At 34.3% G+C, this 14,180-nt stretch overlaps 1 protein-coding gene across 1 annotated transcript; it reads left to right on the top strand.

Annotated features, from left to right (window-relative positions):
• Positions 1-3,496: 3,496 nt before the first annotated feature.
• On the top strand, positions 3,497-14,135 carry LOC105336341 (uncharacterized). The gene is made up of 14 exons (XM_020070660.3): positions 3,497-3,589; positions 4,271-4,566; positions 4,766-4,997; positions 5,369-5,485; positions 7,016-7,138; positions 7,316-7,546; positions 7,638-7,644; positions 8,906-9,013; positions 11,649-11,734; positions 11,887-12,182; positions 12,540-12,771; positions 13,284-13,400; positions 13,515-13,640; positions 13,832-14,135. Exons 1-14 carry the CDS (start codon positions 3,541-3,543, stop codon positions 14,068-14,070), a joined length of 2,259 nt encoding a protein of 752 aa, XP_019926219.3. The 5' UTR covers positions 3,497-3,540; the 3' UTR covers positions 14,071-14,135.
• The last annotated feature ends 45 nt before the right edge of the window (positions 14,136-14,180 follow it).

Here is a 14,180-nt window from a genome sequence, read left to right as displayed (position 1 = left end):
AAATTTAAAAATGATCGTTACCAAATTTGAACAGCAGTGTTACCGTGAAAGTTTATAGGTCTATATGTTCGTTATGATATTCCTGGAAAAGGAACAGCCAGCCTCGCTGTAAATATTGATTGATCTCAAGCAGACGAAATCGTGAGAAGACGCTTAATTTTCTATTTCGTGAATCAAATAATGTGTTTTGTTTATTTTTGAAGGTTAAACTTTCAAGTTTTTATATTCACAAGGTTGCATTTTGTTTGCTGACAATAAAACAGACACAACTTTACATTTTGTTGACAGTGTTTATCTTGGAAATTCCCGTTCTATAAATAGTGTTAGATCAGAACAGTTGAGAAAAGTAGATCCGGCAAAAATTTTATTGATGCAGGTATCAAAGAAATTTTTCGACCAATCAGAAGCGCCGATATCTCATCAAACGAATAAATATTAAATGATACAAAGAGGAATAGGAATTTCAAGATAGGTAAAGTCATCATAAATCTCACTTGAATCCACAATTAGTGTTGTTGAAATTTGTAATATCTTGCATCATCCTAAAGATTGTAATATCAAATTTGATCGAAGCTTGGCTCTCTAATGGTGGAGATCCTAGGAAGTGTGCACGTGCAAATTTTACAATGGATTAAGGGAATTAATCTTAACTTTTCCTCTAAAGCTATTATTAGATAACTACAGTGTAATTAACAAGTGGATAGTCATATAATCTTTGGAGACCATAAATTAAGACGGTTGAATGGTCGTGGCTATTTTTTAGACTTTATCAATCTCTTTGAGATGAAGAGCGAGATGTATAAAGATATATGAATGATATGTAGAAAACATTTACACTTTAAAATCTTTAAAAAGATTAATTATATGTGGAAAAATGTGAAACTTTTAATGTGTAGAAATTTAAAGCTGATACTTGTATTTTGGATTTTTTCTTCACTAATTTATAATGGTTTATGACCAAATATGATATCTATATGATTTGAAATTTGAAGGCAGATCTGATGGGTGATTTGTTGAGCATCCATTCCCCCTAGGGAGGCTGGGGGTTCAACAAATTATCCATCAAATCTGCCTTGAACTTTTAGATATTAAAGTATGATTATTTTAGATTTAAACTATCATTTATTACCGAACAATTTCTTCATATTTTGAAAATGTTCATGTGTCGATACACAGTGATCTCCTTCTAAGCTTTATGACAAGCTCTCTTGAACTTGTTATGAATACTGTATGGTGCTTCCATTTATTCATCTGTATACAAAGCTCTCCTTCTGAAGAAGATAAATATGGTCTACAAATGTCCACAACCATCCACCCATCTTAATATTAATTCTTCCGCTGACTGACTCTCTAAGCTTTATGAATGACTTGTAATCAATACTGGTGATTTCGTTTATTTTTCATGAGATATAGGAGTGAAATCTTGCGTCTGTATACAAAGCTCTCCTTCCAAAGGAGATTAATACAGTCTGCAAATGTCTACAACCATCCAGCCCTCTTAATACTAACTTGGAAAAAAAATCTTTCACTGACTGTCTAAGCTTTATGGAAAGCTTTCTTGAAATTGTTAAGATTACTGGTGATTCTATCAATTTTTTATGAGATATACGAGTGAAATCTAAAAGATGGCGGGTAAAAAGAAATTTAAAATAACAGGAGTTAGCTTATACATGTATAACGGACGTATAAGTTATAGACAAACAAACAAACGGTAAAACGGGGTTCAATATACGTATTCACGACGAATTCTTGTGAACTGTCCACATACAAAAAATCTATTTTATTATCGATCGGCAAAGATTAAAACTGAAAATTAGTTTTATATTCGTTATTTAAATGAATAGAATATAAGATGGAAAAACCTGAAAATTTGTTGCGATTTTTCATTTATTCAGATCATATGAGAACAGTTTTTATTAACTCAATACACATAATTTGAACGGAAAAAAACCCAGAGTTTTGAGAAATACCTAAATGCGATTTTTCGATGCATTTTATAATTGTTTTTAAAAATTAAAGCAAATAATATTTATCATGATATATTTATGGCGTAGTGAATTTCACAGCTTTCGCTTTCATTATATATTTGAAATATTTACAGCTACTGTATCTGAATATTTTCTTCTCCTGAAGAAAATCGATTTATATTAATAAAGAAACTGACAAGACTGATCCTACACTATACAGTTCCATCAGTTTAAAAACGACCTGCCCACTTACAAATACATCTGCTTTTGGGTGCATTATTACTCGTACATGTAGCTCATATATATAAACAAGTTTAATTCAAAAAGATATATTAACACCCATAAATATTTTCTTCACTAAATCTTAAGATATGTGTTTCATTGTGTTTCATTTTTAACACTAAAATGATTTCTTTGGTGGTTCATATGGGATATGAAGGTAGCGACATTACAGAAAAAAATACATAACCTGCGTTAGCGGGCTATGGAATTTTTTTTTCTGCAATGATCGCTAGTTAACAAGGTACATAAGAAGACAGCATTTTTGAGAGTTACTACCCTTTCACTTACTAGTTAGTGATACTGAATTTTAACAGAAATATATCGATATAATTTACGTACTTCTACGACTCACTTTGTATGAAAATTTGAAATCATGATATATCCATTACATAAAAATGAAGAAAACATCCAAATGCTTTCTTAAGTAACATATGGGCTACGAAGAAAAAATATACATATGTCAGTTAAACATATAACTTGTAATTAAGAAAGAAACGCGTTATCCAAATTAAAATTCTAGTTAAATACACTTATAACCTGTGATATATTTTTTTAAACTAAAGCTATTAATGAAGCAGAAAATTGTTATTGTCATTCTGTATACAATATCTATTTTCTTGTAAAAATGCTACGTATTGTTTAGTTTAGAAATCCGTTTATTTTAAACATTTAACGTCTGGTTTTAGTCTTTCATGTTCATCCTTCAACCACAGAGTCTAGATGACCACTTAGACTCTTAGATCTAATTCAAAATGACAATAAAACCAAATAGTCCTAACGAGAACTTATGTCAGAGGAACCTTAGTCTAGTTCCCCGCCCGTCTGGAAACTTTCAACGAATTCGATTTCTTCTCTAGGACCAATATCAACCAAACGATCGTTCGATTTATCACGACCTTCAGAGCGGGTTTGGAGCGGGGGTGGGGGGGGGGGGTGGGGGGGCTATTTTTCTCACACTTTTCTTATTTCGAAAAATGTGTATCAGGACTGATATTCTGGGTAAATAATATAAATGAATCATACCAATCTACACGTATTAAAAGTTTTGCCTGTTTTCCTTTGAACACAAAAAATATGTAGTGTTCAAAACTTTGTGAAAATAAATTCTGTATCAATGACACACATACATATTCATATACATGTAGACTGTTAGATACGACAGGAACCATATCGATGTGAAATCATAACGATATGAAATAAGAACGCTTATAACACCTTATAACCCCGATTTCACAGTGTGTAACGGCGTTATCAGTTGGTTCGTAGCACAAAGTTAGCAGGGCCTGTCAACATGGGTCTTCGTCTGTTTTTTCTGACGTTGCTCGTTGCGACCGTTAAAGGTTTGCAATTATTTTACATCAATTACTGTTTTGTAAGAAGTAACATCATTCTAATCATTAATATGCTTCGGTCTAAGGGAACTAAATAAAATTATAGAAAAAATTGTTAGGGGATGGACAAACAAATCGTAATCCCAGTGTGCTAGTACAAGCATGTCTTCGATGAAATCTCATATGACGTGACTGTGTAATATAAGAATTTGTTTTATTATACTTTCATGTAAAATACTGAAATCTGATTGGTTTAGACGCAATTGATAATCCGTTCTATTACCCTCAGCGTTAGCAACACACTTAGCAACGGGTAACGCAACGAATTGTTACATGCGCGTAAATTATGCGCGTACGGTTCGCCATAGAATTCACGTCATTTCTATATAAAAGCAGTAAAACATTCTCTAAAATTAAGACATTCAGTAAAGTAAAATAAATAGTGCCTGTTTGGGAGGATAACAGTTGAAATTGACACCCCTCGAAAACCATTGTCAACCTCCGCTTCGCGTCGGTTGACAATGGTTTCCTTTGGGTGTCAATTTCAACTGTTACCCTCCCAAACAGGCACTATTTATATATTATCATCAAGCTAATTAAACGGCATATGGCGAGCTTGATTGACAAGTTGTAGTATGATAACTAGTTTTTCCCCACGTCATGTCAAACTGTTTTCTTTATTCCCTGTAGGTTTCATCTTTTCCCGCCAAGTTTGTTACGATCACATAGGCTGTTTCAGCAACGCGCGCCCTTATAACAATGCAAAAGGTCACTTGCCCGAATCCCCCGATCACATCCAAACTAAATTTCTACTGTACACAAGGCAAAATCCTACACATGCGCAGATGTTAAATCCCTACGATAGGTCAACAGTCTCTGGATCAAATTTTGACGGTCATAAAAACACCGTATTCATTACGCATGGATACCAAGATGATGGGCATGCGCCATGGCTTCAAAAAATGACAGCTGCATTCCTTAAGAAAGTATGACTTTTGCGTTTGATTGTTTAAAAATATGCACATTTAATTTGGTTGATAAATTGTTGGTACCTGTAACGTCAAATGTAACTAATCTTTCCCAGAAACGAGCAATGGCTACTAGTAATTCTGAGATGAAATAAAGAGCTACATGTAATTCAATACATGTATTACCGTACATTGCATCATTTTTGGTCTATTGCAGGCCGATATGAATGTTATCGCTGTGGACTGGTCAAAAGGTGCAGACAACATAAACTACATTCAGGCTGCGGCTAATACCCGAGTGGTCGGGGCCACCATCGCTAGCCTTATCAAAGAGCTGCACAATGTAGCTCACCTGGCCTACAACAAGGTGCATCTGGTGGGACATAGCCTGGGTTCACACATCTCGGGGTATGCTGGGGAACGTGTTCACGGAGTCGGTAGAATAACGGGTACGGCTTAAGCTTATTGCTGATGTAGATCTGACAGGGGTTTTCTTTTCATTAAAATAGTACAAGTATTATCAACTCATAGTAAGAACTCATAGATTGACAGAAATGCCAACCATAATTTGATATTCATCTAGTTTGTTTTTCTATGAATTTTCGCTGAGCAAACATCGATTTAATATCTTTCTTGGCATAGCTGCATATTGAGCCATTATACAAACATGAAATTGTTTTTGGACTCTTTATTCGTCGGTTTGTTTCTTTACCGCCAATTTTCCTTAGTCATATCTTGTAATTAATATTTGAGTGTTTGATCAACAAACGATCAAGTTAAAAAAATGATAGTTCAAATTATTATATGTATTATTTTTCAGGTCTTGATCCCGCTGGTCCTCTTTTTGAGAACTTTGACCCCGAAGTCAGACTTGATCCTTCGGACGCTTTATTTGTGGAGGCTATTCACACTGATGCAGATTCCTTGCTTGAACTAGGTAAAGAACAGTTAATCTATCTTGTTACCACGGATGATTGTATGTTTTTATAGAAGTAAAGAAAATGTGCACATCATCTGTCGCACATGGTCAACATGTAGCAATTTACTAATCTGTTAGAAGAAATCTACTGCATTATCTAATGTCTCGGGAGTTTTTCTGATGCAATTTTTTTTATAGCTTTGTAACATATGGTTATCAACATGCCAAAATGAGTTTTATCAATAAAGTATTCTTTTTGATTCAATGAATAGTCAAACGCAATATTTTATTTTATTTTTTACAACATTTATATATATAAAAAAAAATGAAAATTGAGATATATATACATTGATGATTAAAAATATGTTCAGTCAGTTTGAAATTATGCATTTGACAGTTTTTCAAACGCTATTAACTATCTCGGAGCTACATTGTATTTAAATGTCTCATTTCACCCTTGAGCCTCTGTTACTATGGCAACATGTCTATGTCAATAATTTAAGTCCGTCTTCTTTCTTTATCCAAATTTATCATAATTATGTAAACTGTCGATTTCTTATTTAGATAACTAAAATAACTATTTTTGAAAAAAAAAATGACATCTAATAAATCCTCCCAAAATTGTCTATTTTAAGTGAATGGACATGTATTTGAAGATCTTTTATGAAAGAGTCAAAATTAATGTTTACAATGCATGTACATCGTAGACAAAGAATATCCTGTCAAATTTAAATGTGGGCATGTGTATGACTTCAAATAATCCAACTCACCAATTGGATCATTTTTTTTCATATGATTACAAACTGTTTCATATAAGCTTAAAGCAATATGAGCTGTATTTTTTAGAATTGTATTTTGCTGCAAAAACCTGCTAGTATGATAAATCTGCATGTAACTTGATCTTTTATGATAAACAAGATTTGAAAAAAACCAACAATTTTTGTTAGAGGAAATATTTCTCTTCTAAGGAATATATAGCAGATCAATTTTTGTACAGGACGACAATAATTCATATTGCTTATAGTGGGCTGGGTGGTCTGCAGTGGCGTCGGAAGCAAATTGAAAGTGGGGGGGGGGGGGGGGGTGGTGCTAGACTAATCCTCAGAAATCTTGACAAGCAAACGAAAAAAAAACTTATTCCCAAAATCATGAAAATCCTAATCCGTGGGGGGGGGGGGGGGGGGGGGGGTACCTATAGTTCAGGGGGGGGGGCCTGAACTCTCTCTGATGCTATGTGCCTAATGCTTAGGTCCAACTTTGCAAAAAAAAAGTGTACAGCAGCCCCCCCCCCCCCCCCCGGTTCCGACGACTCTGGGTCAACAAATTAGCCCTCAGATATATTTTAAACTTTAGGTGTGTCTATTTAAGCTATTATCTGTTATTCAGTATATAAAGAAAAATTTCATATATCAGATAGATTCTTTAAAATTGGATGATTTCGCTATATAACCTTATACAGAGCTCCTCTGGACATCAATGTACTAGTCTAAACATGTACAGCCATTCAGCTCTCTTAAAAGGCTAGGAATTCTTTTGCCATCATTCCAGGGTTCGGCCTAACGAAAGCCATAGCTGATGCTGACTTCTATCCAAATGGCGGGGAGAAACAGCCCGGATGTAGCAGCGAGCTAGGAAAGCATCTGTTCAGCCTCATCACAGGCAGAATAGAACGTGCGTTGCTTTTATCGTAAAATACATGTTTTATAGTATAAATACCTGGCAGTGTATGATTTTATGATAAAAGGTTGAGTTCATTACATTACCGGTTGTCAGTTGGTGTAGAGAGCTAGACCTCTTAAATACTTTTACATGTACTTTGTTTTTAACGATTTTTTACAATTTTAATAGAGTTCAAAAGCAGCATTGCCTGTAGTCACATGAGAGTGCTGGACTTTTTCACGGAATCTATCACATCGCCCTGTGGGTTCACAGCCTATCCCTGCCCATCCAAGGCCGACTTTGACGCGGGACGATGCCATTCCTGTGGACACGGCTGCTCCAAGATGGGTTACAACGCCAATCCACATTTAAGGGGGTCATTTTATTTGTCAACCAATGCCGCAACGCCTTTTTGTCAAAGTTAGGAATCAAGCGAAACACAATAATTTATTATATTTTAATAAATAATCCGTAAATGGTTTTTTTTAATTCACAACAATAATAAATGCAGAGAGCTGGTTTGCCTGGCTTACCGTTATACGTAAACGAACACAAATAATAAAATTCAGATACCCTGAATAATAAGACCAGTTGTTATCAATTGATTATGTTTTATGTCGTTATCTTGTTCTCATTGTTCAATGTAATAAGCACGAAGGAAAGTTGTTTTGAAAGATGAATAATGTAATCAACATCAATATAAAGAAGACCATGATGCATGAAATGTTGATCAAACAAACACATTGGGAAGAGAATAAACACATTTATTCCAAGATCACATTGCATGAAAGGTCGAACGAAAACAAACATTTATATAAAAGAGAGGAGAAACATCTTGTATAAACTGAGATCGTTCAAGAATTCACAATACATGTACATGAAAATGTTGAACGTAATCATGTTTGAGGAGACTTCAATGGAAAATTTGGATCGTCTATTCGTAAAGCTACAGATCTGGCTCCGATTTCTTGAAAAAATAACTTCAGTGAAATCTCCGACTTAAATCTGGATTAAATAAACATTTAAAGTTTTTTTCAGGGTATTTTTAAGGGAAATCAAAAAACTATAAAAACATTTTATAGATTTTTTTTTATCAAATTGAGTGAAATCTCAGCTGAGTGATTACTGAGGATTTGAGATCATACTTATGAAAGCCATTATACACACTCTTAGTCAGGGATATAAAACGTACATGGACCAGTCATATTAACATGTTACTTAGTTAGCTTCCGCGACTAAAAATATTATAATAGTGCCAGAAACTTCGTTGAGAATTTTTTTTTTATTAACGAGTAGATATGAGTGAATGATTATCTTTCATAAGTACATATCAAATTGTTATGTACGTACGATTTTACGTTTTATTTAATTTAACAAAAATAAAGATACTCAAAACTCATGGCGCACAAATGAACAAAGTGTATTCAAAGGAAATTGAACGTCGCAGATTTCCAATGCAAACATAAGGGAAAATATACACTGAATTTAAATCTATGTACATGTAGTTTAAAGGAAAAATATTCACATTTCCACGCCATCCCAGTCTATATTATTATAGTTCTTCGACCATGATGGACTACTAATATACAACGATGAAATATAAGAGTCTGTGATACATGTATCAGATACGCATCCATATATAGCAATGCTGGGTTTTTTCTTCTTCAGAAAACAAGTTTACATGTACATAATTGTCCATTCAAATGTAGAATCGCTACATGCTGGATACATGAGTAAAACTAGTTCTGCAGTTTAACCAATTTGCGCGCGCATACAAAGTCATGTTTATCAATATATTGAATTGTATCAGCTGGGCCAAATAAAATGGTGTGATTGGGATAAAAACCACCAACCGACTTCTGTTTTGACAAATTTACTGCAGAGAAGGTAAGTTTAAATACTCTTTATATATATTCATGGAAAATTATTTGCTATGTAGTTGAAATGTTTTTGATTCATTATTTTCTTGTTGAAGTGAAAGAATTTGCAAAAGGCCAAAATATCTCATTTTCAAAGGGTTTTCTTGTTTTCAATTTCAAGGGTTGTCTATAGAGGCATGACTAGCACAGTCCGTATTTTAAAAATAGCATCCTCGTCTAAATATCAAATCCCATCAAGTCTTTTGTGTCTATTTCAAAGTACATGTATACAAACAATTCATTTTTAAGTGTATTTTTTTACTCGTGCGTTGTTTAACATACTTACTCAGTGATATATATGTATTGTGTTAAAAAGTATCGGTTCCCCTCCAAGTTAATCAGCCAATACATTTGTGTTTTATTGTCATTCTTAATCTATTGAATGCATATTTATTTGCATATTTTAAACCAAAGTTGTCATATTCAAAGTCTATGCCCGATGTTTAACTCGCCCTACACTTTCCATCATGATGTTTATAGTCAACCGGTTCTGGGCACCCCGTTCTTTAAAGTTATTTCCATAAAAACTAAAATCGCATTAAAATTGTTCCATTTCATTTTTTTTTTAAACGAAGTCCGATCCAAAGTATCTGCCCGCGATGCATGATGAAATCCTACACTTTTCATTAATTAGTGAACCCGCGTTCTTGGTTATCTTGGTTAAAGTTCAATCCCATTTTCTCACCAGAGGTCGTGCTTCCAATCGCAGCCTCTTGGGCCTTTACGACAGATCCCGGAAATGTTCTTTTTCCGAGCTCTGCGGGAAAGGCCCGAAAAGTTGTGATTGGTTGCATTTCGCAAGCGAATGAGTATCAAAACTAAAATCGCATATTCAAGAAACGAATTAGCTCCTTTTATTTATTCAACATTTGCCAAATCTTAATTTTAATGTATACTCTAAATAAGTTCCCAGTAAATATATTCACTCGTATGTTATCATTCTATATCATTTCATTGCAAGCATATATTTTGATGCAAACTTGCCCTGACTTGGATCCGCCAAAGCGTGTCCACCACCTTACTCCCACTTTTGCTAATTCCGGCTTGTTTGTCAAAAATGAAATTAGGTTCTTAATTAATTTCACAAGAATAACTGATCAGTTAAAATTCAATCATGATAGCTTACGGAGACCATTTTAGGTGTATTGGAATACCAAAGGTGTAAGCCATTACTCAGGTGCAGGCATTTTGTTGTTTATTTGCAAGTATAGATGCATCCGTCATATATCTATTTATTAAAAATAGATAATCTCTATATCAGTCAAAGTTGTCGTGACAAACCATCAGCTGGAAATTCAGCTGCAGATCTCCGAAAATTTAATCTCGACCATCACAAGCTGGTGAACAGTGATGTATCAAAATGATTAGTGATCATCAAACTTTAAAATAGCCGCCGTAGTCTTCGGAGAAAATATTATATTAACGAAGAAAAAAACCATGAAATATTTTACTGACCTTTTTTTAACTCAGCCTTTTTCCTTGAGAACGCACTGTATCCGTCTAGCTAGGTAGACTCCCAATATATTCTGTATATAGGATTTCCTATTCTAAAAAAAATCCCATTGAAATTCAATTTCCTGTAGGAGATGGTCATTTCTGACAGGAATATTTATTCTTTTGTGCGAAATTTTCATACATAATTACAAAATAAATACAATACAAAGAAAAACAACATGTATATGTAAAACCTCATATCTATTGCTTTTTTCTTTTGACAACAGTTTTTGACAGGTTTTGACAGGTTTTGGGATTAACAAATCAGTTCAAAAAAAAAGTTTATATTTTTTATCCACATTCATGCATATACAAGATGACCGGAAATCACCCGTAAGCAATGGTCTATCATATGACTTATTTGCATTTTCCGATAAATGTACCTTAGACAGGTTAGGTTCAAAATACCACCTTGGCACCGGCATAATTACAAAGCATAGTGTTTATGACATGTGATAGTCACGTGAGTATGCTACATGTATAAATATACAGACATTGTTCAAATACTGAGGCTTAGTCACTAAAATTAGTTAATAATATTTAAATGTGACTCTTCTTTACGATTTGGTGAGATTTATTTCGTGTTCCAAGTGTAAAAGAAGGCGAAAAAAGAGAAGATTGTGTATTTTTGTTTACATCTACATGTACTCTGCAATATTCATCATCTGCCAATAAGAACGTTTGTGGTTGTGGGGCAGGAATTGCTTATGCTCTGTGCAGCTGTCAAAATTGAACATGACTGACTGGATACAGAATGCCAAAATACATGTGGATAAAATTATTAATAATTAAGTAAGTATTAAAATCTCCCGTATTCATGTTGATTGATTAGTGCCACGCCGGTTCTTTTATTTACCCGCATGGATCCAAAGATGAAGAAATCGGGTTTGTCCTTTTAAAAAAAACCGCTGGGTTTTCTCCAGACCTTCATGTATTTAGCATGCATATACATGTAAAAGGGACAAATTAGAGAGGGGAGGGTACCGAAAGGGGACATATATTGCTTAGCTATGAATGCTTGTTGGAATCAGTGTGACTAACGCTTCGAATTGTTTTATGAATTGTTAATGTTTGTATGTTTTTTTTCTTCATTTGCGATTCCTTTGCAGATTCTACCTAAGTTATCCATCAGCAAGCATCATGTTGATTCGCCTTCTGTGTCCTCTTGTCATTTTGCATTACACAAGTGCATTCCGTATGTATCGAACAATGTCATGAAAATACCAACATTTTTTATTGATTGATTAAAGAGTTGTATTGTAATATTTATCGAATAGTGTGATTGTCTGATTTTTTCATTGTATCAAAATGTGTAATGTATATTAACCTACAAATGTTACTTCTCAGCTTTTCTGGGCTCATTCCTGCCGGTTTGTTACGAGCATGTTGGGTGTTTCGATGTAATGCCTCCTTTCAACAATGCCAAGTATGTCTACCCACAGCCTCCAGAAAGGATTCAAACCCAGTTCTTCTTGTACACCGGGACAACCGACTCCCCACAAACCTTGGACCCGTATGATGCATCTACCATCACAGGATCAACATTTTCTAATCAACGGCCGACTATATTCATTGTACATGGCTATTCGAGCAGTGTGCATGATTCTTGGTTTAATACTATGACTACTGCTATTTTTGAGAAGGTACAAAAAACATTATGGGGGAAAATTTCTATCAATTTTTTAAATTTGTATTCGAATTTCTTATAGTAAGGTAATATTTTCGTTAAGTTGACTGTCTACATGTTTTGCTTCCCATAAATGTTTTTTAAAATAACATTTTACAAAATCGGATATATTTGTAGAGGGCAAACTATTAAATTAGCTTCTGCTGCATAACGCAAACCATACAACTTTTTTTTTGTCCTTCATGATATGCAACATAATCTTTTAAGATTTATCATAAGCTCCACTAGTATACAAAGGTTGGTGTGCTTCGAACAAAACCTTCGTTTCCCTATTTTTCCTTCCAAAGTACAATGTCTGTTAATTTTTTTGTAGATTGATGCAAACGTTATAACCGTTGATTGGTCGAATGGGGCGGACAACTTGATTTACCCGCAATCAGCCGCAAACACCCGCGTTGTTGGAGCAACCCTTGCAAACCTTATTAAAGGTCTCCAACAGCACGCAGGGCTGTCCCTTGGAGATGTACAAATGATTGGGCACAGTTTAGGGGCCCACATTGCAGGGTATGCTGGGTCTGCCGTTCCAGGCTGCGGTCGAATTACAGGTATAACTTTTTATTTAATAAAGTCCAGTCATGTTACCGTTTAAAATTTAATAGAGAGTTTTTCCTCATTGTGGTTCCGTTATGTTATAGCAAGTGATAAATCTTAAAATAAAAAGGTACATGAATTGTATATAAAAATTATAAAGAAAATATGTTTTTCGTATAATTTTTCAAAAATAAACAGTCTGACTAAAGAAAGAATAAAGTCTTATTGATAGTCTTCTATCAAAATTAAATATCATAATCCTAAAGGTCAATAACAGGCCAACGCAAGCATTGTCAAACTGACCATTTACAATTTGGTTTAGAATTTTTTACTATCTATTATTTTATCAATCTAGTATACTAATATTATTGATGTTTATTTGTTTCATGTCATTTCTAGTTAAGAAAACAATATCATCTCCATCCTGTTTTGGGGGTAAAAAAAATGCTATTATAATACCGGTATATTGTATAAAGCTGCAACCTTGTGGTATCATTTTTGGTCACAGTTCTATTATAATTTTTAGGACTAGACCCCGCTGGACCATTATTTGAAAATAAGGACCCTGCTGTACGTCTTGATCCGACAGACGCTTTATTCGTGGAGGCGATTCACACTGATGGCGAACCACTTACAAATTACGGTAGTTGACTCTAATTAACTCGAAGGAAATATTTTCCTACTTTATTTTATGCTGGATACATCATGCGATTGAGATAACAAAAGTTCTAAAGATTAATATGTTTTCTTTTATAAGGATTTGGAATGCAGCATAAAGTTGGTCATGCTGATTTCTACCCTAATGGCGGTGTTAACCAACCGGGGTGCCCCGAACACAAAGACAATGTATTTACAGCTATTGGCACTCCAAACTCACTCGAAAGTAAATTTATTTCATTTTCAGATCCATTTTTGTTGTTGAATTGATTTGGTTTTATCCCCTCACAGTTAAACTGTAAACTCAAAAAAGGCAAATGCAAAGAAACAAAACACAATGAATGTAATGACTTCGTACGATCAGTTTAAATCTCGCATTGCAATAATGTCACCCTGAATCTTTTCTTCCATGGACAGGTTTCGCAAGTGGTGCTGCATGTAGTCACATGCGCGTGCTTGACCTGTACATAGAGTCCATCGAGTCCACCTGTGTGTTTAATGCTTTACCTTGCGAGTCAAAAGAGGACTTTAATAGGGGACAGTGCGATTGCAAGAAGAATTGTCAGTATACAACCATGGGATACGGTTCGCTTCCCTCGGATACTGGCGACTTTTACCTACACACAGGCAGTGCCAAACCATTCTGTTTGGAATGAAATGTGAAGTTGTCTTGATAATACGAAAAATTTGAAAATAAATCAGGTCAGCAATTTTTAAAAAAGATTTTTATTGTTCAATTATTGTACAGTATTACAGTAATTGATAT

The sequence above is a fragment of the Magallana gigas genome, chromosome 7 (assembly GCF_963853765.1).
Source record: "Magallana gigas chromosome 7, xbMagGiga1.1, whole genome shotgun sequence".
Classification (NCBI taxonomy): domain Eukaryota; kingdom Metazoa; phylum Mollusca; class Bivalvia; order Ostreida; family Ostreidae; genus Magallana; species Magallana gigas.
The sequence above is the reverse complement of the archived record's forward strand: the minus strand, read 5'-3'. Positions and strand labels throughout refer to the sequence as shown.